Raw genomic sequence first — 27,246 nt, 5'->3', positions numbered from 1 at the left:
ATTTTTCAAATTAAGAAAATTAAGGCATAAAAATTATGTACATGTTTCAAATGAGGACTTTTCATTTTCTTCTTATACCTTTAAAAATTAACTTAAGCTATTTGCCCCAGAATTTTCCCTACAGCCGTATAAACTGAATAACTGCTAATATAGAACTTAGATTAATGAATAATTTTTATCAAGTTTAAGTTTTCGTTCCATGCTTTTTTTTTAAACCTTTGATGTCTGCCTCACTTTTCTAATAGGAAGTAGTAGTAACTGACAAATGAATAAATGAACAGCTAATGATACTAACAGAAAAACTTAGATGTACTAGTTTTGATTTTATATTACATTCCTTCACATAAGGTGGTTACATTTATTGATAATAAAAATGTCTTAGCATGGAAGAATTGAAAATATGAAAATGTCATGATTCTATTACATGTTCTATTACAAGCATCATGAATGACATACAGGTACTCTACCAGCTGAAAAAGTCTGAGAATCACTGACTTAGCATCTATTATGGCTGTGTCTAAATATGCAAATAAAATCCTAAACCACTAATAACAGCATTTCCATTTTCTCTGGCCTATAAACATGGTGGCATACACAGTAGGAGATTAAAATGGTAGTCCTGGCTCTCATACTTCCAACTCCAAGGCAATCAAATATATAAGATTTATTTCATATGACTATTCCATACAGATTCTTTCTCATTATGTTCAATAAATATTAAATTGATTTATAACACAATTCCCCTTCTGAATGGTGACTGTAGGGGCACATTAATATTGCGTATGAGTGCATAGGTGCTGAAAGATTTGCTAACTTTCCTGCCCTATTTTATTATTATTATTTTTTTGCGGTACGCGGGCCTCTCACTGTTGTGGCCTCTCCTGTTTTGGAGCACAGGCTCCGGACGCGCAGGCCCAGCGGCCATGGCTCACGGGCCCAGCCGCTCTGCGGCATATGGGATCCTCCCAGACCGGGGCACGAACCCGTGTCCCCTGCATCGGCAGAAGGACTCCCAACCACTGCGCCACCAGGGAAGCCCTCCTGACCTATTTTAAACCACAGATCAATAACCTTTCCATTTTGTACTTAAATTTCCATACCTTGTAAACAATAATCAAATAACAATAACACTAACATTACTAAATTTATTCTCTTTTCAACATCTCATCTAACTTTTATTGCTATTATAGCCCAGTTGAATTTCAAGGATAATACTGAAAATAGCACTGAACCAGGGAAACAGGGGAAATTCATTTGACCCCTGGATCTGCCCTTAAATAAACTGCATGATTAGGGCAAATCTGAGTGTCAATTTTCTCAAAAGCAAACTAGGAAAAAAAATATTTGCCTTAAAAGTTTGCCACAGGATTAAAATTAATTGATGTAAGTGAGGATTGTAAATTATAAAGTACTATTCCAATGTATGTTATTACTACTATGATTTTGAAAACCCCTCTATTCTATTATAGCACTGCTATTTTCAAAATGTGGTGGACTCCTCCTTTGGGGACAAAAACAAGCTAAGTATTTCTGGACAGAATTTGCAATATATAATCCTTCCAAGTAAAGTAACAGGCTGAGACAAACATTGTTTGGATACTTCTTTTCTGTATTGGCAATTCTCTTTTTAAAATGAAAGTTTATTAACAAATATGTAAGATTCTCATTAAAATGAATTTATGTGCCCATGAGATGCTCAAAATCTAAAATTAAAAATAGGATATTTTATACATATAAAAGAAGTATAGCCATGCTTCTTTCTTTCAACCACTGCCATTAAAAGAATTTCTTTCGTATTGAAATTATTTATCAAACTGTTAGAGGTTTTGTACACAGGTTTAGTTGACCACTAGCAATAAAGGAACATGAATTCTAGCTGTTAAATCTAAAAACCATAAATGGATAGAAATGTTACTCAAACTTCTAACTTTATCACCTTGTTTCAACCCAAACACTGCTCTTAAATTATCCATTCTCAAGATATGTCCCATGTTTGTTAAGAATTTCAGACACAACACATACACATTAGCAAATCTAGTATTCATTATGAAGTTACCTAGAAAATCCTGTTTTACATGTGAATTAGGCTTTCACTAGGAATTAGTATAAGCCATAATGACTAATCTTACATAATGCATTCGTTTATTTTCTTCTGAAAAGTCAGATCTTATATTTCCTTGATGCTAAAATCTTATAAAACATTTCTTGCTGTCTTTTTTTCCTCTGTGCTTAGCTTAACACAATGCATGCCCTATAAGTGTCTCTGAGCCCTTAACTAAAAATTAACTTTTAAAATATGTCAAAATAAATTAGGATGTCTCATCTTCATTTTTTATTGTTTTCAGCACCGAGTCTTCTCCCAAAATTTTACATAGTTCATTGAGTCTCTGCTGCATTTTGGGAATTCCAGCTAGCTGAGATTCTAGCTTTTGTTTTTCTTCACTTAGTGTTAAACGAATAGCAGTGTCCAATTGTTCAAAGCGCCAACCTCCTTCACCATCAAACTGTAATAAATGAGTGTGGTATTTCCTGCATAATCAAAATGAAATAATATTATTAGCAATAATTACAAAAAGTCATTTTAGTTATAGATTTATCATTCTAATTGATATCCAAAGGCAAATTTTAAGTAAGGTGCCTATTTTACATTTGATTTTCAAGAATCCCTCAAGAGGTAAAATATTGTGAATTTTTCTACTCCAAAAGTCATTAGTCTAGCCTCTAGGAAGTTCTATTGCTTGTATTAAATTTATTTTATATTGTGAATATACATGAATTGCAAAGGAAGACATACTGTTGCATTTATTTATATTCATAGCCCAGTATGAATAAATATCAAAGCATACTTAGAATGGGAATAAGGAAAGGAAGCAGAGGGAAGAAAGTAAAAATTTAAAAGGCTATTAAAAAAATAACTAAGAAAAATAAAGGAAATACAATACCAATTCATTAGTACACTATCCTTTGGGAATGAGTTAGTCAACATAAGTAAAAATTTCTCAAAAATTAAAGTTTTAAAACATTAAAAAAAATGAACTGATAGAAATCTTCAGCTATCAATACTTCCATGCTTTCATATAATTTAATCTCTTTTCTCATGGCTCAAGTTCATAATTAGGAACTTCAGAGAGGTATAGAGATGACTTTATTGATGAGACAGAAGGCAGTTCACCTTCTCCTAAATGAAGGCTAAGGTCACCAATCTCTGGGAATTGTGGGGTGTGTGTAAAAAGGGTAATCTGGCAGAGCTGTCCTTGCATGGCTGAGCCACTGCATTTTGTCACTATGCTGAAGAGGCACATGTTCTTATGTGTCCTCAGTTTTTTCTCTTACAGTTTTTCTCACTTCTTGCCCTCTTTTAAGCTCTCATCAGTCATTATTTACTACGATCAGTGGGGGTATATCAAATAGCTTTTACCTCCATTTTTAAACTGAGATATGATTCATATACCATAAATTCACCCTTTTAAAATGTAAAATTCAATGATTTTTGGTGTATTTACAAGCTCATGCAACCATCAGCACTATCCAATTCCAGAATATTTTCTTCACCCCAAAAAGAAACCTCATACACATTAGCAGTCCCTCCCAATTTCTCCTTCTGCTCATCCCCTGCCAACCACCAATCTCCTTTATGTCTCTATGGATTTTTCTGTTCTGGACATTTCATATATATGGACTCATACAAAATGTGGCTTTTTGTGACTGACTTCTTCCACCCAACAAAATGATTTCAAAGTTAATCTAGTTGTAGTGTTAGTACTTCATTCATTTTTATGGCTGAATAATATTCCATTGTATACACATTTTATCCATTCACCAATTGACAGAAATTTGGGTTTCATCCCATTTTGTTTGGGTGGTTTCAACATGCTGTAAGATGGGGAAGCTAAACTAAGTTAAACTATGTCTAAAAGAGTAAATATCACTCTCAAGCTGAAGGCTGAAGTTCATATGTTTGATAACATATGACAGAGATTAATCTTTTCCATATGCCTTTGAGTAACTATCTTTAGGGTTTTAAGTTTTCCAAAAATTTGACCTCACAGTGGGTGGGACCTGACAAAAATTAAATTGAAAACAATGTATTCCTAAATCAAGGGAAAAAATTTAAATGTGACAAAAGTGCTCTTAAAATATGAGAGCTAAAACAAAAGTAATGGAAAAACAAAAGAAGGATGGTGATATAAGAGAAATAATAGTAAAAAAATCATTTTGTTTATTACATTCTCAACTTCTCTTGGGCTTTCCTAACCTTTGATCTACAACCAGGAGCAATTTTAGAACACAGTAGTTCAGATCTTGAGCAACTTCCATCTTCAATTTATATTGGAGGTTTGGCTCATCACTCTGGTCCTACAACATTATTTGGTTTTTACATGGGGGAAGAAACTGTATAGGTGTTTCATGACCTGATATTCAAAGGTGTGTTCTATATTATGGGCTAAAATAATATTTCAGAGTTTATCTTAGTCAGAGGAATTTAAAAGAAACTACTATTTTAACAGAGCCTCATTGGAAATAATCTGCAGACATTCTACACAAATAAGATAAACCACTGGATAGTGATAATTATAAAATTGTAATTCTATTCAAGAATCAGATAATTTAATAAGCTTCTATAATTTTTGACCTCTTCTGATACTGGTATTGATTTTCATCTTTACAATCAACAATTACCCATTTGTTGTTATGGAGGAAAATATAATATATATTTTTCCTCTTCTGAAATCTTTTCAGGTAAAATAAGAATTTCATGTAGGAAGAAAGGATAATCAGAAATAATAGATTCCTACAACCTAAAATGACTAAACTAGTTCATAAAGCAGAACTAATGTACTTTTCAGTTTACAGCAAAATATACTATGGGTAGCTGCAATTAAAAACAAGTTTTTCTTGTTACAAAGTATAAAATTAGATTTTATTATTTGTTTAAAAAATTGTCCACGACCTACCTGTTTGAATGGACAAAGTCCAGAATACTGACAACACCAAATGTAAAGCTGTGGACCAATAGGAACTCTCTTTCATTGCTGGTGGTAATGAAAAATGATAGAGCTACTTTGGAAGAGAGTTTTGCAGTTTCTTACAAAACTAAACATACTCTTAACAGTATGATCCAGTAACTGAACGCCTTGATATTTACCCAAAGGACTTGAGAGAACTCATGTCCACACAAAAACCTGCATATGAATGTTTATAACAGCTTTATTTATAATTGCTAAAACTTGGAGGCAACCAAATGTCCTTCAGTGGGTGAATGGATAAACAAACTGTGACATCAAAACAGTGGAATATCATTCAGCACTAAAAAGAAATGAGCTAGCAAGCCATGAATAGACATGGAGGAAAATTAAATGACTATCATCACCAAGTTAAAGAAACCAATTTGGAAAGGCCACATACTGTATGGTTCCAGGTATATGACATTCTGGAAAAGGAAAAACTGTGGAAACATTAAAGATGAGTGGTTTCTAGGTGTTGTGGAGGGAGGGATAAATAAGCAGAGCACAGAGGATTTTTAGAGCAGTGAAAATATTCTATATAATACTATAATGATAGATACATGTAATTATAAATTTGTCCAAACCCACAGACTGCATAACACTAAGTGAACCCTAATGTAAATTATGGACTTTGGATGATAATGATGTGTCAGTATAGGTTCATCAATTGTAACAATTATACCACTCTGGTGGGGGATGTTGATAATGGGGGAGGTTATGCATGTTTGGGCAGAGTATAAGGCATATTTCTGTTCCTTTCAATTTTTTTGTGAACCTAAAACTAAAAAAAGTCTTAAAAACAACAATACCACCACCAACAACAAAAACCTCTTTGTTCTTAAATTAAGAAAAAAATGGCTGAATATGCTTCCAATGTCTCTTTAGGCTACTTGAATAGGAACTAAATGACAGGAAGGCATAATAAACCCATTGATAAAAGTCAGAAAAACACCAAGACTAAGAGCCAGAAAGGACTCAAGAGTTCATCTGGCCTGGTTCCACAGGCATATGTCATGACTGTCTTAAACCAGTTCCTGTTGGTTTTATCCAAGGGGAAATCAGAGCAATCACACTCATTGACATGGACTCTACCTCATCCTGGACTAGATCCAGACTGCCTCTGGGGAGACTGGCAAATCAGGGTCCTATCACTCCAGATGCTAATTAATTCTTTAACAACAGAGAGACAAACTACAAAATTCCGTAGAAAGGGTCACTTCATGAAATCCTCTATTTTCAGGTAAACTATCTGAGGAAAGAAAAATATGAATGTTTAAATAAAGTGTGAAATAGATTATTATCAGTCAAAGAAGTTTGAACAATTAAAGCCTGATCTGCATGGAATGCTCAGCTTACTCACAATTTTAAAGTAAACATTTCTATAAGGTAAAGGGTCTGGAAAGGTTTCAAAGACCCAAAGGCTTTAACTCAAATAAAGCTTGCTACTTAGTCTAGGTTTGAAGTCGTGTATATAATAACAGATTTGGCATAAATGTGATCAGCCACATGCCAAAGAATGCTCTAGTCAGAGAGAGAGGAAGAATCCTTCCTGTCCCTTGGGAAATAGGAGGCCAAAGCATATAGAGTCCATTATATAGTTACTAACTTGTCAAAGGAAAAGATTTTGATTTATGAAATAGAAATGCAAATGTAGAGAGTAGAACTCAGTGTGAATGAAAAAGTGTTTTTATGATTTATGCATGAGATACATTTTGAGTTCCTTAAATACATAGAGCAATATAGTAGAGTATAGGGAGTATGATCATAGTAAATTACTTTTCTCATTTTTCTAGCTCTCAGTTTCTTCATCTGTATAATGGGAATAATTAGACTACCTGTACTCTATAGTGTTGTTATTAGGCTTAAATAAAATGAGCCTGGAATAGAATAGGTGCTGAATCGGCATTAGCAACTATTATTATGATGATGAATCAATAAAAAAGTAGGGGAATAATAAAAATGGTATCATAATTTTATAAATAGGAAAAATACCATTAGGTTTTTTTTTCTCCTGCCCATTTTTGGATTGGGTTGTTTGTTTTTTTAATATTGAGCTGCATGAGCTGTTTATATATTTGGAGATTAATCCTTTGTCCATTGATTCGTTTGCAAATTTTTTCTCCCATTCTCAGGGTTGTCTTTTTGTCTTGTTTGTAGTTTCCTTTGGTTTACAAAAACTTTTACGTTTCATTAGGTCCCATTTGTTAATTTTTCTTTTTATTTCCATTACTCTAAGAGGTGGATCAAAAAAGATCTTGCTGTGATTTATGTCAAACAGTGTTCTTCCTATGTTTTCCTCTAAGAGTTTTACAGTGTCTGGTCTTACATTTAGGTCTCTAATCCATTTTGAGTTTATTTTTGTGTATGGTGTTAGGGAGTGTTCTAATTTCATTCTTTTACATGTAGCTGTCCAGTTTTCCCAGCACCACTTATTAAAGAGACAGTCTTTTCTCCATTGTATATCCCTGCCTCCTTTGCCATAGATTAGTTGACCATAGGTGGGTGGGTTTATCTCTGGGCTTTCTATCCTGTTCTATTGATCTATATTTCTGTTTTTCTGCCAGTACCATATTGTCTTGATTACTGTAGCTTTGAGGTATAACCTGAAGTCAGTGAGTCTGATTCCTACAGCTCTGTTTTTGACCCTCAAGACCGTTTTGGCTATTCCAGGTCTTTTGTGTCTCCATACAAATTTTAAGTTTTTTTTGTTCTAGTTCTGTTAAAAATGCCATTGTTAATTTGATAGGGATTGCATTGAATCTGTAGATTGCTATGGGTAGTAGAGTCATTTTCACAATATTGATACTTCCACTCCAAGAACATGGTATATCTCTCCATCTGTTTGTATAATCTTTAATTTCTTTACTCAGTGTCTTATAGTTTTCTGCATACAGGTCTTTTGTCTCCCTAGGTAGGTTTATTCTTAGGTCTTTTATTCTTTTTGTTACAATGGTAAATGGGAGTGTTTCCTTAATTTCTCTTTCAGATTTTTCATCATTAGTGTATAGGAATGCAAGAGATTTCTGTGCATTAATTTTGTATCCTGCTACTTTACCAAATTCATTGATTAGCTCTAGTAATTTTCTGATGGCATCTTTAGGATTCTCTATGTATAGTATCATGTCATCTGCAAACAGTGACAGTTTTACTTCTTCTTTTCCAATTTTTATTCCTTTTATTTCTTTTTCTTCTCTGATTGCTGTGGCTAGGACTTCCAAAACTATTTTGAAAAGTACTGGTGAGAGTGGACATCCTTGTCTTGTTCCTGATCTTAGAGGAAATGTTTTCAATTTTTCACCATTGAGAATGATGTTTGCTGTGGGTTTGTCATATATGGCCTTTATTATGTTGAGGTAGGTTCCCTCTATGTCCACCTTCTGGAGAGTTTTTATCATAAATGGGTGTTGAATTTTGTCAAAAGCTTTTTCTGCATCTATTGAGATAATTATATTGTTTTTCTTCTTCAATTAGTTAATATGGTGTATCACATTGATTGATTTGCGTATATTGAAGAATCCTTGCATCCCTGGGATAAATCCCACTTGCTCATGGTGTATGATACTTTTAATGTGCTGTTGGATTCCGTTTGCTAGTATTTTTTTTTTTTAACATCTTTATTGGGGTATAATTGCTTTACAATGGTGTGTTAGTTTCTGCTTTATAACAAAGTGAATCAGCTATACATATACATATGCTCCCATGTGTCTTCCCTCTTGCATCTCCCTCCCTCCCACTCTCCCCATCCCACCCCTCCAGGCTGTCCCAAAGCCCTGAGCTAATATCCCTGTGCCTTGCGGCTGCTTCCCCCTAGCTATCTACCTTACTACGTTTGTTAGTGTGTATATGTCCATGACTCTCTCTCGCCCTGTCAAAATTCACCCTTCCCCCTCCCCATATCCTCAAGTCCGTTCTCCAGTAGGTCTGCGCCTCTATTCCTGTCTTATCCCTAGGTTCTTCATGACATTTTTTTCCCTTAAATTCCATATATATGTGTTAGCATACAGTATTTGTCTTTTTCTTTCTGACTTACTTCACTCTGTATGACAGACTCTAGGTCTATCCATCTCATTACAAATAACTCAATTTCATTTCTTTTTAAGGCTGAGTAATATTCCATTGTGTATATGTGACACATCTTCTTTATCCATTCGTCCGATGATGGGCGCTTAGGTTGTTTCCATCTCCGGGCTATTGTAAATAGAGCTGCAATGAACATTTTGGTACATGACTCTTTTTGAATTTTGGTTTTCTCAGGGTATATGCCCAGTAGTGGGATTGCTGGGTCATATGGTAATTCTATTTGTAGTTTTTTAAGGAACCTCCATACTGTTCTCCATAGTGGCTGAACCAATTCACATTCCCACCCGTTTGCTAGTATTTTGTTGAGGATTTTTGCATCTACATTCATCAGTGATATTGGTCTGTAATTTTCTTTTTTTGTAGTATCTTTATCTGGATTTAGTATCAGGGTGATGGTGGCCTCATAGAATGAGATTGGGAGTGTTCCTTCCTCTCAATTTTTTTGGAAGAGTTTGAGAAGGATGGGTGTTAGCTCTTCTCTAAATGTTTGATAGAATTCACCTGTGACACCACCTGGTACTGGGCTTTTGTTTTTTGGAAGATTTTTAATCACAGTCTTAATTTCAGTGCTTGTGATCAGTCTGTTCATATTTTCTATTTCTTCCTTGTTCAGTCTTGGAAGGTTATACCTTTCTAAGGATTTGTCCATTTCTTCCAGGTTGCCCATTTTATTGGCATAGAGTTTCTTGTAGTAGTCTCTTGGGATGCTTTGTATTTCTGCAGTGTCAGTTGTAACTTCTTTTTCATTTCTAATTTTATTGATTTGAGTCCTCTCCCTCTTTTTCTTGATGAGTCTGGCTAATGGTTTATCAATTTTGTTTATCTTCTCAAAGAACTAGTTTTTAGTTTTATTGATTTTTGCTACTGTCTTCTTTGTTTCTATTTCATTTATTTCTGCTGTGATATTTATGATTTCTTTCCTTCTACTAACTTTGGGGTTTTTTTTGTTCTTCTTTCTCTAGTTGCTTTAGGTGTAAGGTTAGGTTGTTTATTTGAGATGTTTGTTGTTTCTTTTTTTTTTTTTTTTTTTTTTTTTTGGCGGTATGCGGGCCTCTCACTGTTGTGGCCTCTCCTGTTGTGGAGCACAGGCTCCGGACACACAGGCTCAGCGGCCATGGCTCACGGGCCCAGCCGCTCCACGGCATGTGGGATCTTCCCGGACCGGGGCATGAACCCGTGTCCCCTGCATCAGCAGGCGGACTCTCAACCACTGCGCCACCAGGGAAGCCCTGTTGTTTCTTGAGGTAGGATTGTATTGCTATAAACTTCCCTCTTAGAACTGCTTTTGCTGCATCCCATAGGTTTTGGGTCATCATGTTTTCATTGTCATTTCACTCTAGGTATTTTATGATTTCCTCTTTGATTTCTTCAGTGATCTCTTGGTTATTTAGTAACATATTGTTTAGCCTCCATGTGTTTGTGTTTTTTACTTTTTTTTCCCTGTAATTGATTTCTAATCTCATACAATTGTGGTCAGAAAAGATGCGTGATATGATTTCAATTTTCTTAAATTCACTGAGGCTTGATTTGTGACCCAAGATGTGATCTATTCTGGAGAATGTGCCATGTGCACTTGAGAAGAAAGTGTAATCTGCTGTTTTTGGTTGGAATGTCCTATAAATATCAATTAAATCTATCTGGTGTATTGTGTCATATAAAGCTTCTGTTTCCTTATTTATTTTCATTTTGGATGATCTATTCATTAGTGTAAGTGAGGTGTTAAAGTCCCTCAGTATTATTGTGTTACTGTCCATTTCCTTTTTTTTTTTTTTTTTTTTTTTTTTTTTTTTTTAACATCTTTATTGGGGTATAATTGCTTTACAATGGTGTGTTAGTTTCTGATTTATAACAAAGTGAATCAGCTATACATATACATGTGCTCCCATGTGTCTTCCCTCCTGCATCTCCCTCCCTCCCACTCTCCCCCTCCCACCCCTCCAGGCTGTCCCAAAGCCCCGAGCTAATATCCCTGTGCCTTGCGGCTGCTTCCCCCCAGCTATCCACCCCACCACGTTTGTTAGTGTGTATATGTCCATGACTCTCTCTCGCCCTGTCAAAACTCACCCTTCCCCCTCCCCATATCCCCAAGTCCGCTCTCCAGTAGGTCTGCGCCTCCATTCCTGTCTTATCCCTAGGTTCTTCATGACATTTTTTTTCCCTCAAATTCCATATATATGTGTTAGCATACGGTATCTGTCTTTGTCTTTCTGACTTACTTCACTCTGTATGACAGACTCTAGGTCTATCCATCTCATTACAAATATCTCAATTTCATTTCTTTTTAAGGCTGAGTAATATTCCATTGTGTATATGTGCCACATCTTCTTTATCCATTCGTCCGATGATGGGCGCTTAGGTTCTTTCCATCTCCGGGCTATTGTAAATAGAGCTGCAATGAACATTTTGGTACATGACTCCTTTTGAATTTTGGTTTTCTCAGGGTATATGCCCAGTAGTGGGATTGCTGGGTCATATGGTAATTCTATTTGTAGTTTTTTAAGGAACCTCCATACTGTTCTCCATAGTGGCTGAACCAATTCACATTCCCACCAGCAGTGCAAGAGTGTCCCCTTTTCTCCACACCCTCTCCAGCATTTATTGTTTCTAGATTTTTTGATGATGGCCATTCTGACTGGTGTGAGATGATATCTCATTGTAGTTTTGATTTGCATTTCTCTAATGATTAATGAGGTTGAGCATTCTTTCATGTGTTTGTTGGCATTCTGTATATCTTCTTTGGAGAAATGTCTGTTTAGGTCTTCTGCCCATTTTTGGATGGGGTTGTTTGTTTTTTTGTTATTGAGCTGCATGAGCTGCTTGTAAATTTTGGAGATTAATCCTTTGTCAGTTGCTTCATTTGCAAATGTTTTCTCCCATTCTGAGGGTTGTCTTTTGGTCTTGATTATGGTTTCCTTTGCTGTGCAAAAGCTTTGAAGTTTCATTAGGTCCCATTTGTTTATTTTTGTTTTTATTTCCATTACTCTAGGAGGTGGGTCAGAAAGGATCTTGCTGTGATTTATGTCATAGAGTGTTCTTCCTATGTTTTCCTCTAAGAGTTTGATAGTTTCTGGCCTTACATTTAGGTCTTTAATCCATTTTGAGCTTATTTTTGTGTATGGTGTTAGGGAGTGATCTAATCTCATACTTTTACATGTACCTGTCCAGTTTTCCCAGCACCATTTATTGAAGAGGCTGTCCTTTCTCCACTGTACATTCCTGCCTCCTTTATCAAAGATAAGGTGTCCATATGTGCATGGGTTTATCTCTGGGCTTTCTATCCTGTTCCACTGATCTATCTTTCTGTTTTTGTGCCAGTACCATACTGTCTTGATTACTGTTGCTTTGTAGTATAGTCTGAAGTCAGGGAGCCTGATTCCTCCAGCTCCTTTTTTCGTTCTCAAAATTGCTTTGGCTATTCGGGGTCTTTTGTGTTTCCATACAAATTGCGAAATTTTTTGTTCTAGTTCTGTGAAAAATGCCAGTGGTAGTTTAATAGGGATTGCATTGAATCTGTAGATTGCTTTGGGTAGTAGAGTCATTTTCACAATGTTGATTCTTCCCATCCAAGAACATGGTATATCTCTCCATCTATTTGTATCATCTTTAATTTCTTTCATCAGTGTCTTATAATTTTCTGCATACAGGTCTTTCGTATCCTTAGGTAGGTTTATTCCTAGATATTTTATTCGTTTTGTTGCAATGGTAAATGGGAGTGTTTTCTTGATTTCACTTTCAGATTTTTCATCATTAGTATATAGGAATGCCAGAGATTTCTGTGCATTAATTTTGTATCCTGCTACTTTACCAAATTCATTGATTAGCTCTAGTAGTTTTCTGGTAGCATCTTTAGGATTCTCTATGTATAGTATCATGTCATCTGCAAACAGTGACAGCTTTACTTCTTCTTTTCCGATGTGGATTCCTTTTATTTCCTTTTCTTCTCTGATTGCTGTGGCTAAAACTTCCAAAACTATGTTGAATAAGAGTGGTGAGAGTGGGCAACCTTGTCTTGTTCCTAATCTTAGTGGAAATGCTTTCAGTTTTTCACCATTGAGGATGATGTTTGCTGTGGGCTTGTCATATATGGCCTTTATTATGTTGAGGAAAGTTCCCTCTATGCCCACTTTCTGGAGGGTTTTTATCATAAATGGGTGTTGAATTTTGTCAAAAGCTTTCTCTGCATCTATTGAGATGATCATATGGTTTTTCTCCTTCAATTTGTTAATATGGTTTATCACATTGATAGATTTGCGTATATTGAAGAATCCTTGCATTCCTGGAATAAACCCCACTTGATCATGGTGTATGATCCTTTTAATGTGCTCTTGGATTCTGTTTGCTAGTATTTTGTTGAGGATTTTTGCATCTATGTTCATCAGTGATATTGGCCTGTAGTTTTCTTTCTTTGTGACATCCTTGTCTGGTTTTGGTATCAAGGTGATGGTGGCCTCGTAGAAGGAATTTGGGAGTGTTCCTCCCTCTGCTATATTTTGGAAGAGTTTGAGAAGGATAGGTGTTAGCTCTTCTCTAAACGTTTGATAGAATTCACCTGTGAAGCCATCTGGTCCTGGGCTTTTGTTTGTTGGAAGATTTTTAATCACACTTTCAATTTCAGTGCTTGTGATTGGTCTGTTCATATTTTCTATTTCTTCCTGATTCAGTCTTGGCAGGTTGTGCATTTCTAAGAATTTGTCCATTTCTTCCAGATTGTCCATTTTATTGGCATAGAGTTGCTTGTAGTAATCTCTCATGATTTTTTTTATTTCTGCAGTGTCAGTTGTTATTTCTCCTTTCTCATTTCTAATTCTATTGATTTGAGTCTTCTCCCTTTTTTTCTTGATGAGTCTAGCTAGTGGTTTATCTATTTTGTTTATCTTCTCAAAGAACCAGCTTTTAGTTTTATTGATCTTTGCTATCGTTTCCTTCATTTCTTTTTCATTTATTTCTGATCTGATTTTTATGATTTCTTTCCTTCTGCTAGCTTTGGGGCTTTTTTGTTCTTCTTTCTCTAATTGCTTGAGGTGCAAGGTTAGGTTGTTTATTCGAGATGTTTCCTGCTTCTTAAGGTGGGCTTGTATTGCTATAAACTTCCCCCTTAGAACTGCTTTTGCTGCATCCCATAGGTTTTGGGTCGTTGTGTCTCCATTGTCATTTGTTTCTAGGTATTTTTTTATTTCCTCTTTAATTTCTTCAGTGATCACTTCATTATTAAGTAGTGTATTGTTTAGCCTCCATGTGCTTGTATATTTTACAGATCTTTTCCTGTAATTGATATCTAGTCTCATGGCGTTGTGGTCAGAAAAGATACTTGATACAATTTCAATTTTCTTAAATTTACCAAGGCTTGATTTGTGACCCAAGATATGATCTATCCTGGAGAATGTTCCATGAGCACTTGAGAAAAATGTGTAATCTGTTGTTTTTGGATGGAGTGTCCTATAAATATCAATTAAGTCCATCTTGTTTAATGTATCATTTAAAGCTTGTGTTTCCTTATTTATTTTCATTTTGGATGATCTGTCCATGGGTGAAAGTGGGGTGTTAAAGTCCCCTACTATGAATGTGTTACTGTCTATTTCCCCTTTTATGGCTGTTAGTATTTGCCTTACGTATTGAGGTGCTCCTATGTTGGGTGCATAAATATTTACAATTGTTATATCTTCTTCTTGGATCGATCCCTTGATCATTATGTAGTGTCCTTCTTTATCCCTTTTAATAGTCCTTATTTTAAAGTCTATTTTGTCTGATATGAGAATTGCTACTCCAGCTTTCTTTTGGTTTCCATTTGCATGGAATATCTTTTTCCATCCCCTTACTTTCAGTCTGTATGTGTCTCTAGGTCTGAGGTGGGTCTCTTGTAGACAGCATATATAAGGGTCTTGTTTTTGTATCCATTCAGCCAATCTGTGTCTTTTGGTGGGAGCATTTAGTCCATTTACATTTAAGGTAATTATCGATATGTATGTTCCTATTCCCATTTTCTATATTGTTTTGGGTTCGTTATTATAGGTCGTTTCCTTCTTTTGCATTTCTTATCTAGAGGAGTTCCTTTAGCATTTGTTGTAAAGCTGGTTTGGTGGTGCTGAACTCTCTCAGCTTTTGCTTGTCTGTAAAGGTTTTAATTTCTCCATCAAATCTGAATGAGATCCTTGCTGGGTAGAGTAGTCTTGGTTGCAGGTTTTTCTCCTTCATCACTTTCAGTATGTCCTGCCACTCCCTTCTGGCTTGTAGGGTTTCTGCTGAGAGATCAGCTGTTAACCTTATGGGGATTCCCTTGTGTGTTATTTGTTGTTTTTCCCTTGCTGCTTTTAATATGCTTTCTTTGTATTTAATTTTTGATAGTTTGATTAATATGTGTCTTGGCGTATTTCTCCTTGTATTTATCCTGTATGGGACTCTCTGTGCTTCCTGGACTTGATTAACTATTTCCTTTCCCATATTAGGGAAGTTTTCAACTATAATCTCTTCAAATATTTTCTCAGTCCCTTTCTTTTTTTCTTCTTCTTCTGGAACCCCTATAATTCGAATGTTGGTGCGTTTAATGTTGTCCCAGAGCTCTCTGAGACTGTCCTCAGTTCTTTTCATTCTTTTTTCTTTATTCTGCTCTGCAGTAGTTATTTCCACTACTTTATCTTCCAGGTCACTTATCCGTTCTTCTGCCTCAGTTATTCTGCTATTGATCCTATCTAGAGTACTTTTAATTTCATTTATTGCGTTGTTCATCGTTGCTTGTTTCATCTTTATGTCTTCTAGGTCCTTGTTAACTGTTTCTTGCATTTTGTCTATTCTACTTCCAAGATTTCGGATCATCCTTACTATCATTATTCTGAATTCTTTTTCAGGTAGATTGCCTATTTCCTCTTCATTTGTTAGGTCTGGTGGGTTTTTATCTTGCTCCTTCATCTGCTGTGTGTTTTTCTGTCTTCTCATTTTGCTTATCTTACTGTGTTTGGGGTCTCCTTTTTGCAGGCTGCACGCTCGTAGTTCCCGTTGTTTTTGATGTCTGTCTCCAGTGGCTAAGGTTGTTTCAGCGGGTTGTGTAGGCTTCCTGGTGGAGGGGACTAGTGCCTGTGTTGTGCTGGATGAGGCTCGGTCTTGTCTCTCTAGTGGGCAGATTCACGTCTGGTGGTGTGTTTTGGGGTGTCTGTGGCCTTGTTATGATTTTAGGCAGCCTCTCTGCTAATGGGTGGGGTTGTGTTCCTGTTTTGCTAGTTGTTTGGCATAGGTTGTCCAGCACTGTGGCTTGCTGGTCGTTGAGTGAAGCTGGGTGCTGGTGTTAAGATGGAGGTCTCTGGGAGATGTCCACCATTTAATATTATGTGGAGCTGGGAGGTCTCTTGTTGATCAGTTTCCTGAAGTTGGCTCTCCTACCTCAGAGGCAGAGCCCTGCCTCCTGGGCTGGAGCACCAAGAGCCTTTCATCCACACGGCTCAGAATAAAAGGGAGGAAAAGTAGAGAGAATTATTAGAAGTATGAGGAAAGAAAGAAGGAAAGGAGGAAAGGAAGGAAGGAAGAAAGAAGCAAAGAAGGAAAGAAAGGAGGGAGGGAGGGAGGAAGGAAGGAAGGAAGGAGGGAAAGAAGGGGAAAATGTAGAGAGAATTATTAGAAGTTTGAGGAAAGAAAGAGGGAAAGGAGGAAAGGAAGGAAGGAAGAAAGAAGCAAAGAAGGAAAGAAAGGAGGGAGGGAGGGAGGGAGGAAGGAAGGAAAGAAGGAGGGAAAGAAGGAGAAAATGTAGAGAGAATTAGTAGAAGTTTGAGGAAAGAAAGAAGGAAAGGAGGAAAGGAGGAAAGGAAGGAAGGAAGAAAGAAGCAAAGAAGGAAAGAAAGGAGGGAGGGAGGGAGGGAGGAAGGGAGGAAGGAAGGAAGGAAAGAAGGAAAAAAGACAGAAAGAAAGAAGATACAGTAAAAATAAAATAAAGTATAATATAGTTATTGTACTAAAAAATATTTAGAACAAAAAAAAAAAGAAAAAGAAAAAAAAAAAAAAAAAGAACAGATAGAACCCTAGGACAAATGCTGGAAACAAAGCTATACAGAGAAAATCTTACACAGAAGCATACACATACGTGTTCACAAAGAGAGGCAAAGTGGGAAAAATCATAAATCCTGCTCCCAGAGACCACCTCCTCAACCTGGGGTGATTCGCTGTCTAAAGGAGGGAAGGAAGGAAGGAAAGAAAGAAAGAACGAAGGTAAAGTACAATAAAGTTATTACAATTAAAATTAATTATTAAGAAAAAAAAATTTTTTTTTTTTTTTAAAAAAAAAACATGGACGGATAGAGCCCTAGGACAAATGTTGGAAGCAAAGCTATACAGAGAAAATCTTACACAGAAGCATACACATACACGTTCACAAAGAGAGGCAAAGGGGGAAAAATCCTAAATCCTGCTCCCAGAGACCACCTCCTCAACCTGGGGTGATTTGCTGTCTAAAGGAGGGAAGGAAGGAAGGAAAGAAAGAAAGAAAGAACGAAGGTAAAGTACAATAAAGTTATTGCAATTAAAATTAATTATTAAGAAAGAAAAAAAATTTTTTTTTTTTTTTTAAAAAAAACCATGGACGGATAGAGCCCTAGGACAAATGTTGGAAGCAAAGCTATACAGAGAAAATCTTACACAGAAGCATACACATACACGTTCACAAAGAGAGGCAAAGGGGGAAAAATCCTAAATCCTGCTCCCAGAGACCACCTCCTCAACCTGGGGTGATTTGCTGTCTAAAGGAGGGAAGGAAGGAAGGAAAGAAAGAAAGAAAGAACGAAGGTAAAGTACAATAAAGTTATTGCAATTAAAATTAATAAGAAAGAAAAAAAAATTTTTTTTTTTTTTAAAAAACCATGGAAGGATAGAGCCCTAGGACAACTATTGGGAGCAAAGCTATACAGAGAAAATCTTACACAGAAGCATACACCTACACGTTCACAAAGAGAGGCAAAGGGGGAAAAATCATAAATCCTGCTCCCAGAGACCACCTCCTCAATTTGGGGTGATTAGTTGTCTAAAGGAGGGAAGGAAGGAAGGAAAGAAAGAAAGAAAGAACGAAGGTAAAGTTCAATAAATTTATTACAATTAAAATTAATTATTAAAAAAAAATTTTTTTTTTTTTTTTTAAAAAAAAAAACCCATGGACGGATAGAGCCCTAGGACAAATGGTGGAAACAAGAGTATACAGACAAGATCTCACACAGAAGCATACATGCCCACATTCACAAAAAGAGGAAAAGGGAAAAAAATCACCGATCTCGCTCCTAAATTCCCCCTCTTCAATTTGGGCTCACTCCCTGTCTATTCAGGTATTCCACAATGCAGGGCACATCAAGTTGATTGTGGAGCTTCAATCCGCCGCCTCCGCGGCTGCCGGGAGAGACCTCCCCCTCTCCTCCCTGCTCTCACAGCTCACAGGAGCTCAGCTTTGTACCCGGCCCTGCCCCTGCGCGCTGATCGCTGGAGGGCGTCTGTTTTTTTTGCTCAGACAGGACGGGGTTAAAGGAGCCGCTGATTCGGGAGCTCCGGCTCACTCAGGCCGGGGGTTGGGGGATGGGGGAAGGCGGGGCACTGCGTGCGGGGCGGGCCTGCGGCGGCAGAGGCCGGCGTGACGCTGCACCAGCCTGAGACCCGCCGTGCGGGAAGCTGTCCCCAGATCCCGGGAACCCGGCAGTGGCGGCCTGCACAGGCTCCGCGGAAGAGGGGCGCGGAGAGTGACCTGTGCTCGCACACAGCCCCCCTGGTGGCGGCAGCAGCAGCCCCAGCGTCTCCCGCCCGTCTCTGGGCTCCGCAGTTTCAGCCGCGGCTCGCGCCCGTCTCTGGGGCTCGCGCTTCCCGCCGCGGCTCGCGCCCGTCTCGGGGGCTCGCGCTTCCCGCCGCGGCTCGCGCCCGTCTCGGGGGCTCGCGCCCTCAGCCGAGGCTCGCGCCCGTCTCTGGGGTTTGCGCTTTTTAGCCGCGGCTCGCGCCCTTCTCTGGAGTTCCTTTAAGCAGCGCTCTTAAACCCCTCTCCTCGCGCGCCAGGAAACAAAGAGGGAAGAAAAAGTCTCTTGCCTCTTCGGCCGGTGCAGGCTTTTCCCCGAACTCCCTCCCGGCTAGTCGTGGCGCACCAACCCCTCCAGGCTATGCTCAAGCCGCCAACCCCAGTCCTCTCCCCGCGCTCCGTCCAAAACCGAAACCCGAGCCTCAGCTCGCAGCCCCGCCCGCCCCGGCGGGTAAGCAGACAAGCCTCTCGGGTTGGTGAGTGCCGGTCGGCACCGATCGTCTGTGCAGGAATCCCCCCGCTTTGCCCTCCGCACCCGTCGCTGTGCTCCACTCCGCGGTCCCGAAGCTCCCCCCTCCGCCTCCCGCAGTCTCCGCCCGCGGAGGGGCTTCCTAGTGTGTGGAGACCTTTCCTTCTTCACAGCTCCCTCCCACTGGTGCAGGTGCCGTCCTTATTCTTTTGTCTCTGTTTTTTCTTTTTTCTTTTGCCCTACCCAGGTACGTGGGGAGTTTCTTGCCTTTTGGGAGCTCTGAGGTCTTCTGCCAGCCTTCAGTAGGTGTTCGGTAGGAGTTGTTCCACGTGTATATGTATTTCTGGTGTATCCGTGAGGAGGAAGGCGATCTCCACGTCTTACTCTTCCGCCATCTTCCCGCCCAGCCTCCTCCATTTCCTTTTTTAGAGCTGTTAGCATTTGCCTTATGTATTGAGGTGCTCCTATGTTGGGTACATATATATTTATAATTGTTATATCTTCTTCTTGGATTGACCCCTTGATAATTATGTAGTGTCCTTCCTTGTGTCTTGTAACGTTCTTTATTTTAAAGTCTATTTTATCTGATATGAGTATAGTTAGTCCAGCTTTCTTTTGATTTCCATTTGCATGGAATATCTTTTTCCATCCCCTCACTTTCAGTCTGTACATGTCCCTCAGTCTGAAGTGGGTCTCTTGTAGACAGCATATATATGGGTCTTGTTTTTGTATCCATTCAGCGAGCCTGTGTCTTTTGGTTGGAGCATTTAATCCGTTAATGTTTAAGGTAATTATTGATATATAAGTTCCTATTACCATTTTCTTAATTGTTTTTGGTTGTTTTTGTAGGTCCTTTTCTTCTCTTGTGTTTCCCACTTAGAGAATTTCCTTTAGCATTTGTTGTAGAGCTGGTTTGGTGGTGTTGAATTCTCTTAGCTTTTGCTTGTCTGTAAAGCTTTTGATTTCTCCATCGAATCTGAATAAGATCCTTGCTGGGTAGAGTAATCTTGGTTGTAGGTTATTCCCTTTCATCACTTTAAATATGTCATGCCACTCCCTTCTGGCTTGTAGAGTTTCTGTTGAGAAATCAGCTGTTAAACTTATGGGAATTCCCCTGTATGTTATTTGTCGTTTTTCCCTTGCTGCTTTCAATACTTTTTCTTTGTCTTTAATTTTTGCCAATTTGATTACTATGTGTCTTGGAGTGTTTCTCATTGGGTTTATCCTGTATGGGACTCTCTCCACTTCCTGGACTTGGGTGGCCCTTTCCTTTCCCATGTTATAGAAGTTTTCGACTATAATCTCTTCAAATATTTTCTTGGGTCCTTTCACTCTCTCTTCTCCTACTGGGACCCCTATAATGCGAATATATTTGCATTTAATGTTGTCCCAGAGGTCTCTTAGGCTGTCTTCATTTCTTTTCATTCTTTTTTCTTTATTCTGTTCTGCAGCAGTGAATTCCACCATTCTGTCTTCCAGGTCACTTATCTGTTCTTCTGCCTCAGTTATTCTGCTATTGATTCCTTCTAGTGTATTTTTCATTTCAGTTATTGTACTGTTCATCTCTGTTTGTTTGTTCTTTAATTCTTCTAGGTCTTTGTTAAACATTTCTTGCATCTTCTCGATCTTTGCCTCCATTCTTTTTCCGAGGTCCTGCATCATCTTCACTATCATTATTCTGAATTCTTTTTCTGTAAGGTTGCCTATCTCCACTTTATTTAGTTGTTTTTCTGGGGTTTTATCTTGTTCCTTCATCTGGTACATAGCTCTCTGCTTTTTCATCTTGTCTATCTGTCCGTGAACATGGTTTTTGTTCCACAGGCTGCAGGATTGTAGTTCTTCTTGCTTCTGCTGTCTGCCCTCTGGTGGATGAGGCTATCTAAGAGGCTTGTGCAAGTTTTCTGATGGGAGGGCCCATTAGATTTTATGAAATATTATTTATAAAACATTTTTGTTCATTTTTCCTTAAAACAAAGCAAAAACAACCATGCTTTATTTTCCTGTGCTTTCTCCAACTTAATCATTTGGAGGGATATCAAGTTGTGGTATTTCTTTTTCCTGGATATTTAAAAAAGAACTAAAAAGATGATGTAAATTATATAATATATTCTTTCCCAGTGTATGCTATGGAATAATGACTGTTTCAGTTTTAAAAAATCAGTGGATTTTTCTACTTCCTTTCAGAATTATTGGAATGTGATGATAATTTTCAAAAAATTCATTGTTTTAATGTTAGGTTTGGGGTACCTTTTGTTCTTCCATTACTTTTATTTTAGCTCTCATATTTTAATAGCACTATTTTCACATTTCAATTTTTCCCTTGACATAGAAATACATTATTTTCAATTCAATTTTGGTAAGGTCCCACCCATTGGGCAGTCAAATTTTTGGAAATCTTAAAAGCCTAAAGATAGTTACTCGGAAGTATACAGAAAAGATCACTAATCTCTGTCATATGTTATCAAATACATGAACTTCATCCTTTAGCTTGAGATTGATTTTACTCTTTTAGATATAGTTTAACGTTAAGAGAAATACAGGCAGAAAATAACTGAAATGTCTTATGCTCTATAGTAAAAACTTTGGCAAAGTTATTCTTTCAGAAATATAAAGAAAAATCATCTCTCATAAATGAGCATTGGAAACACTTACCAAAGAGAAGGCCTGTGTGTTATAGAAAGTAAGGAAATTCCAGCCCCTTTCGCAGCCTGAAATATCTTTCCTTCAACATCAATGCTGACAGCGCTGGTGCATTCATCCAGCAATGCATATTTTGGTCTTAAAAATAAGCACAAATACATTAAAATTTTTCATTTTGAATTATAAATCTTTCTTTGGGCAATATGAGCTGCAAGGTTAACAATTTTAAAGGAGCAAAAGAGAAAAATGACAATATTAATGGTGATAAATAATAAAGCAAAAAAGAAGTCATTACCCCTCTTCAGACTAGAATTTCATATTTTCTTAGATTTTACTTTTTAAATTATTTTTTATTGGAGTATAGTTGCTTTACAATGTTGTGTTAGTTTCTACTGTACAGCAAAGTCAATCAGCCATATGTATACATATATCCCCTCTTTTTTGGAACTCCTTCCCATTTAGGTCACTACAGAGCAATGAGCAGTTTCTTGAGCTATACAGTAGGTTCTCATTAGTTATCTATTTTATTATCAATAATGGATATATGTCAATCCCAATCTCCCAATTTATTCCATCCCCCTTTTCCCCCTTGGTGTCCATATATTTGTTCTCTACATCTCTTCTTAGATTTTAAAATAGATTTTTTGATACCTGCTTATAATACAATATGCTTTATTGCAGATGGGTGAATCGTGAATATGAGGCAGAGGAAAAATGAGACAGCTTACTGAATGCACTTTCCTGCAGCACGCAGGTTCATTCTTGGTGACAAGGTTCTGACTAATTAACACAGAAAATACATTACACATAGTAGCTAACTATCAAACAGGTCACAATCCTGTTGGCAAACATTTATTGAGAAGATAATTTTATCAACAATGTGAGTACCTAATCACAATTAATGGAATTTCATTGATCGAAGACCCTACGAAAGTAAGTATGCTTAATCTGACAAATTTAGAGTAGGCATTTAACCTAGTAACTTTGAGACCATTTTCTTAAGGAAAAAAATCAGTAAATATTTTTCTGATTATACTCAACAATTTTTTTTCTTAGCTCAATTTTTACTCTGGAAATGATTGTTTACTACTATCAGAGGCACCTATCATTTGCCACCATTTCCTCCCGATAACTCTCTCCCTTTCATTTTCACCCCTCAGCTCTTTATCTTTTTTCCCTTTCTCTGTTTTCTTTCAAGCCTGTCTGGGCTTATTTGGTACACAGTAGCATGACTTAGTTTTGTTAATGGGACCAAAGATCAACTCATGCCTGTCATTTATTGTTTATTTCAGGGTTGAAAATCAGTACAAAGTATTTACCAGGACAACTTCCTCTGAAGAAATTCTGATATTTTAGAATAAATGCCAGTGAAAGTCCAGGACCAGATGGCTTCACGGGAGAATTCTACCAAGCATACAAAGAAGAACTTACACTGATCCATCCCAAACTCTTCCAAAAAGTTGAAGAGGAGAGGACACTCCCAAAGACATTCTAACGAAGCCACCATCACTGTGATACCAAAAGCAGACAAAGACACCACCAAAAAAACAAATTACAGGCCAACAACTTTGGTGAATATAGACACAAAAATTCTCAAAAAATTAGCAAGCCAAATCCAACAACACATTAAAAAGTTCATACACCACAACCACGTGGGATTCATCCCAAGTTCACAAGGATGGTTCAACATAAGCAAATCAATCAATGAAATACACCACATCAGCAAAAGAAAAGATAAAACCACATGATCATCTTGAAAAATGCAGAAAAAGCATTTGACAAAATTCAACATCCATTCATGATAAAATCACCACCACTATTATTCAACATAGTTTTGGAAGTCCCAGCCACAGCAATCAGAGAAGAGAAAGAAATAAAAGGAATAAAAATTGGAAAAGAAGAAGTAAAACTGTCACTGTTTGCAGATGACATGATACTATACATAGAGAATCCTAAAGATGATACCAGAAAACTAGGAGTAATCAGTGAATTTGGTAAAATAGCAGGATACAAATGAATGCACAGAAATCTCTTGCATTCCTATACACTAATGACTAAAAATCTGAAAGAGAAATTAAGGAAACACTCCCATTTACCACTGTAACAAAAAGAATAAAAGACCTAAGAATAAACCTACCTAGGGAGACAAAAGACCTGTATGCAGAAAACTATAAGACACTGAGTAAAGAAATTAAAGATGATACAAACAGATGGAGAGATATACCATGTTCTTGAAGTGGAAGAATCAATATTGTGAAAATGACTATACTACCTAAAGCAATCTACAGATTCAAGGCAATCCCTATCGAACTACCAATGGCATTTTTCACAGAACTAGAACAAAAAATTTCACAATTTGTATGGAAACACAAAAGACACCAAATAGCCAAAGCAATCTTGAGAAAGAAAAACGAAGCTGGAGGAATCAGGCTCCCTGACTTCAGACTATATTACAAAGCTACAGTAATCAAAACAGTATGGTACTGGCACAAAACTAGAACTATAGATCAATGGAACAGGATAGAAAGGCCAGAGATAAACCCATGCACATACGGTCAGCTTATCTTTGATAAAGGAGGCAAGAATATAAAATGGAGAAAAGACAGCCTCTTCAATAAGTGGTGCTGGGAAAACTGGAAAGCCAAATGTAAAAGAATGAAATTAGAACACTCCCTAACACCATACACAAAAATAAAATCAAAATGGATTAAAGACCTAAATGTAAGGCCAGACACTATAAAACTCTGAGAGGAAAACATAGGCAGAACACTCTATGCCATAAATCACAGCAAGATCCTTTTTGACTCACCACCTAGAGAAATGGGAAAAAAAACCAAAAATAAACAAACGGGACCTAATTAAACTTAAAAGCTGTTGCATAGCAAAGGAAACCATAAACATGACAAAAAGACAGCCCTCAGAATGGGAGAAAATATTTGCAAATGAAGCAACTGACAAAGAATTAATCTCCAAAATATACAAGCAGCTAATATAGCTCAATATCGAAAAAAAAAAACAACCCCATCCACAAATGGGCAGAAGACCTAAATAGACATTTCTCCAGAGAAGATATAAAGATTGCCAACAAACATATGAAAGAATGCTCACCATCACTAATCATTAGGGAAATGCAAAATCAAAATTACAATGATGTATCACCTTACACCAGTCAGAATGGTCATCATCAAAAAATCTACAAACAGTAAGTGCTGGAGGGGGTGTGTAGAAAAGGGAACCCTCTTGCACTGTTGGTGGGAATATAAATTGATACAGCCACTATGGAGAACAGTATGGAGTTCCTTAAAAAACTAAAAATAGAACTACCATACTACCCAGCAATCCTACTACTGGGCATACACCATGAGAAATCCATAATTCAAAAAGAGTCATGTACCACAATGTTCATTGCAGCACTATTTAGAATAGCCACGACATGGAAGCAATCTAAGTGTCCATTGACAGATGAATGGTTAAAGAAGATGGGTACATATATACAATGGAATATTAGCCATAAAAAGAAATGAAATTGAGTTATATGTAGCAAGGTGGATGGACCTAGAGTCTGTCATACAGAGTGAAGTAGGTCAGAAAGAGAAAAACAAGTACCGTATGCTAACACATATATATGGAATCTGAAAAAAAAAAAACGGTTCTGAGAAACCTAAGGGCAGGACAGGAATAAAGATGCCGATGTAGAGAATGGACTTGAGGACACAGGGACAGGGAAGGGTAGGCTGGGATGAAGTGCAAGAGTGGTATGGACATACATACACTACCAACTGTAAAATATATAGGTAGTGGGAAGCAGCTGCATAGCACAGGGAGATCAGCTCAGTGCTTTGTGTCCACCTAGAGGGGTGGGATAGGGAAGGTGGAAGGAGACGCAAGAGGGAGGGGATATCGGGATATATGTATACATATAACTGATTCACTTTGTTATACAGCAGAAACTAGCACAACATTGTAAAGAATTATACTCCAATAAAGTTGTTAAAAAAAAGGAAAAAGTACCCCCCAAAAATAAAAATAGTAATCCTTTAAAAAAAATTAAAATCCTCTCAAAAAGAGTATACAACTTTGATACTTAATACTCCTTGCAAAAGTTCTCCATTTTAGCTAGCTCAAGTGTTCCACATTACAACTCAAATCTTGTTATTAACCCTTTGAGAATGAGGGGAGGCACTTTCTCATTATTATACTTTTCCTTCACTCGATTTTTTAAAAATTTTACTTAAAAAATTTATTTATTTTATTTATCTATTTTTGGGTGCATTGGGTCTTTGTTGCTATGTGTGGGCTTTCTCATTGCGGTGGCTTCTCTTGTTGTGGAGCATGGGCTCTAGGCGTGCAGGATTCAGTAGTTGTGGCAGGTGGGCTCAGTAGCTGTGGCTTGCAGGCTCTAGAGGGCAGGCTCAGTAGTTGTAGTGCACGGGCTCAGTTGCTCCACTTCATGTGGGATCTTCCCACACCAGGGCTCAAACCCGTGTCCCCTGCATTGGCAGGTGGATTCTTAACCACTGTGCCACCAGGGAAGCCCTATTTTTACTTTTTATTGAACTATAGTTGATTTACTATGTTGTGTTGATCATTGCTGTACAGCAAAGTGATTCAGATACACACACACACACACACACACAAACTTTTTTTTTCCCCCTCAGCCACGCTGTGTGGCATGTGGGATCTTAGTTCCTTGACCAGGGATCGAACCCGTACCCCCTGCATTGGAAGCATGGAGGCTTAACCACTGGACTGCCAGGGAAGTCCCTATACATTTTTTTTTTTTTTTGCGGTACGCGGGCCTCTCACTGTTGTGGCCTCTCCCGTTGCAGAGCACAGGATCCAGACGTGCAGGCCCAGCAGCCATGGTTCACGGGCCCAGCCGCTCCATGGCATGTGGGATCTTCCCTGACCAGGGCACGAACCCACATCCCCTGCATTGGCAGGCGGATTCTTAAGCACTGCACCACCAGGGAAGCCCCTATACATTCTTTTTTGATATTCTTTTTCATTATGGTTTATCACAGGATATTGAATATAGTTCTCTGTGCTATATAGTAGGACCTTGTTGTTTATCCATTCTATATATAAAGCTTACATCTGCTAATCCCAACTTCTTACTCCATCCCTCCCCCAGCCCCTCCCCCTTGGCAACTACCAGTCTGTTCTTTCTGTCTGTGAGTCTGTTTCCATTTCATAGAGGAGTTCATTTGTGTGATATTTTAGATTTCACATATAAATGACATCATATGGTATTTGTCTTTCTTTTTCTGACTTACTTCCCTTAGTATGATAATCTCTAGTTGCAT

The 27,246-nt window shown here is 37.6% G+C and overlaps 1 protein-coding gene across 4 annotated transcripts in view; it reads right to left on the bottom strand.

The window, feature by feature from the left end:
• Positions 1-2,309: 2,309 nt before the first annotated feature.
• The window catches only part of ABCD2 (ATP binding cassette subfamily D member 2), a 94,161-nt gene continuing 69,224 nt past the window's right edge, over positions 2,310-27,246 (bottom strand). For 3 of the 4 annotated variants that reach the window (XM_065887521.1, XM_065887522.1, XM_065887524.1), the window contains 2 exons: positions 21,953-22,078; positions 2,310-2,529 (listed from right to left, as the gene is read on the bottom strand). In XM_065887521.1, coding sequence (XP_065743593.1) covers positions 2,310-2,529; positions 21,953-22,078 — 346 coding nt within the window. The remainder of the gene's footprint in view (positions 2,530-21,952; positions 22,079-27,246) is intronic. The other variant, XM_065887523.1, reaches the window with a different exon arrangement.

This window comes from Phocoena phocoena, chromosome 11, assembly GCF_963924675.1.
Source record: "Phocoena phocoena chromosome 11, mPhoPho1.1, whole genome shotgun sequence".
NCBI lineage: Eukaryota > Metazoa > Chordata > Mammalia > Artiodactyla > Phocoenidae > Phocoena > Phocoena phocoena.
The sequence above is the reverse complement of the archived record's forward strand: the minus strand, read 5'-3'. Positions and strand labels throughout refer to the sequence as shown.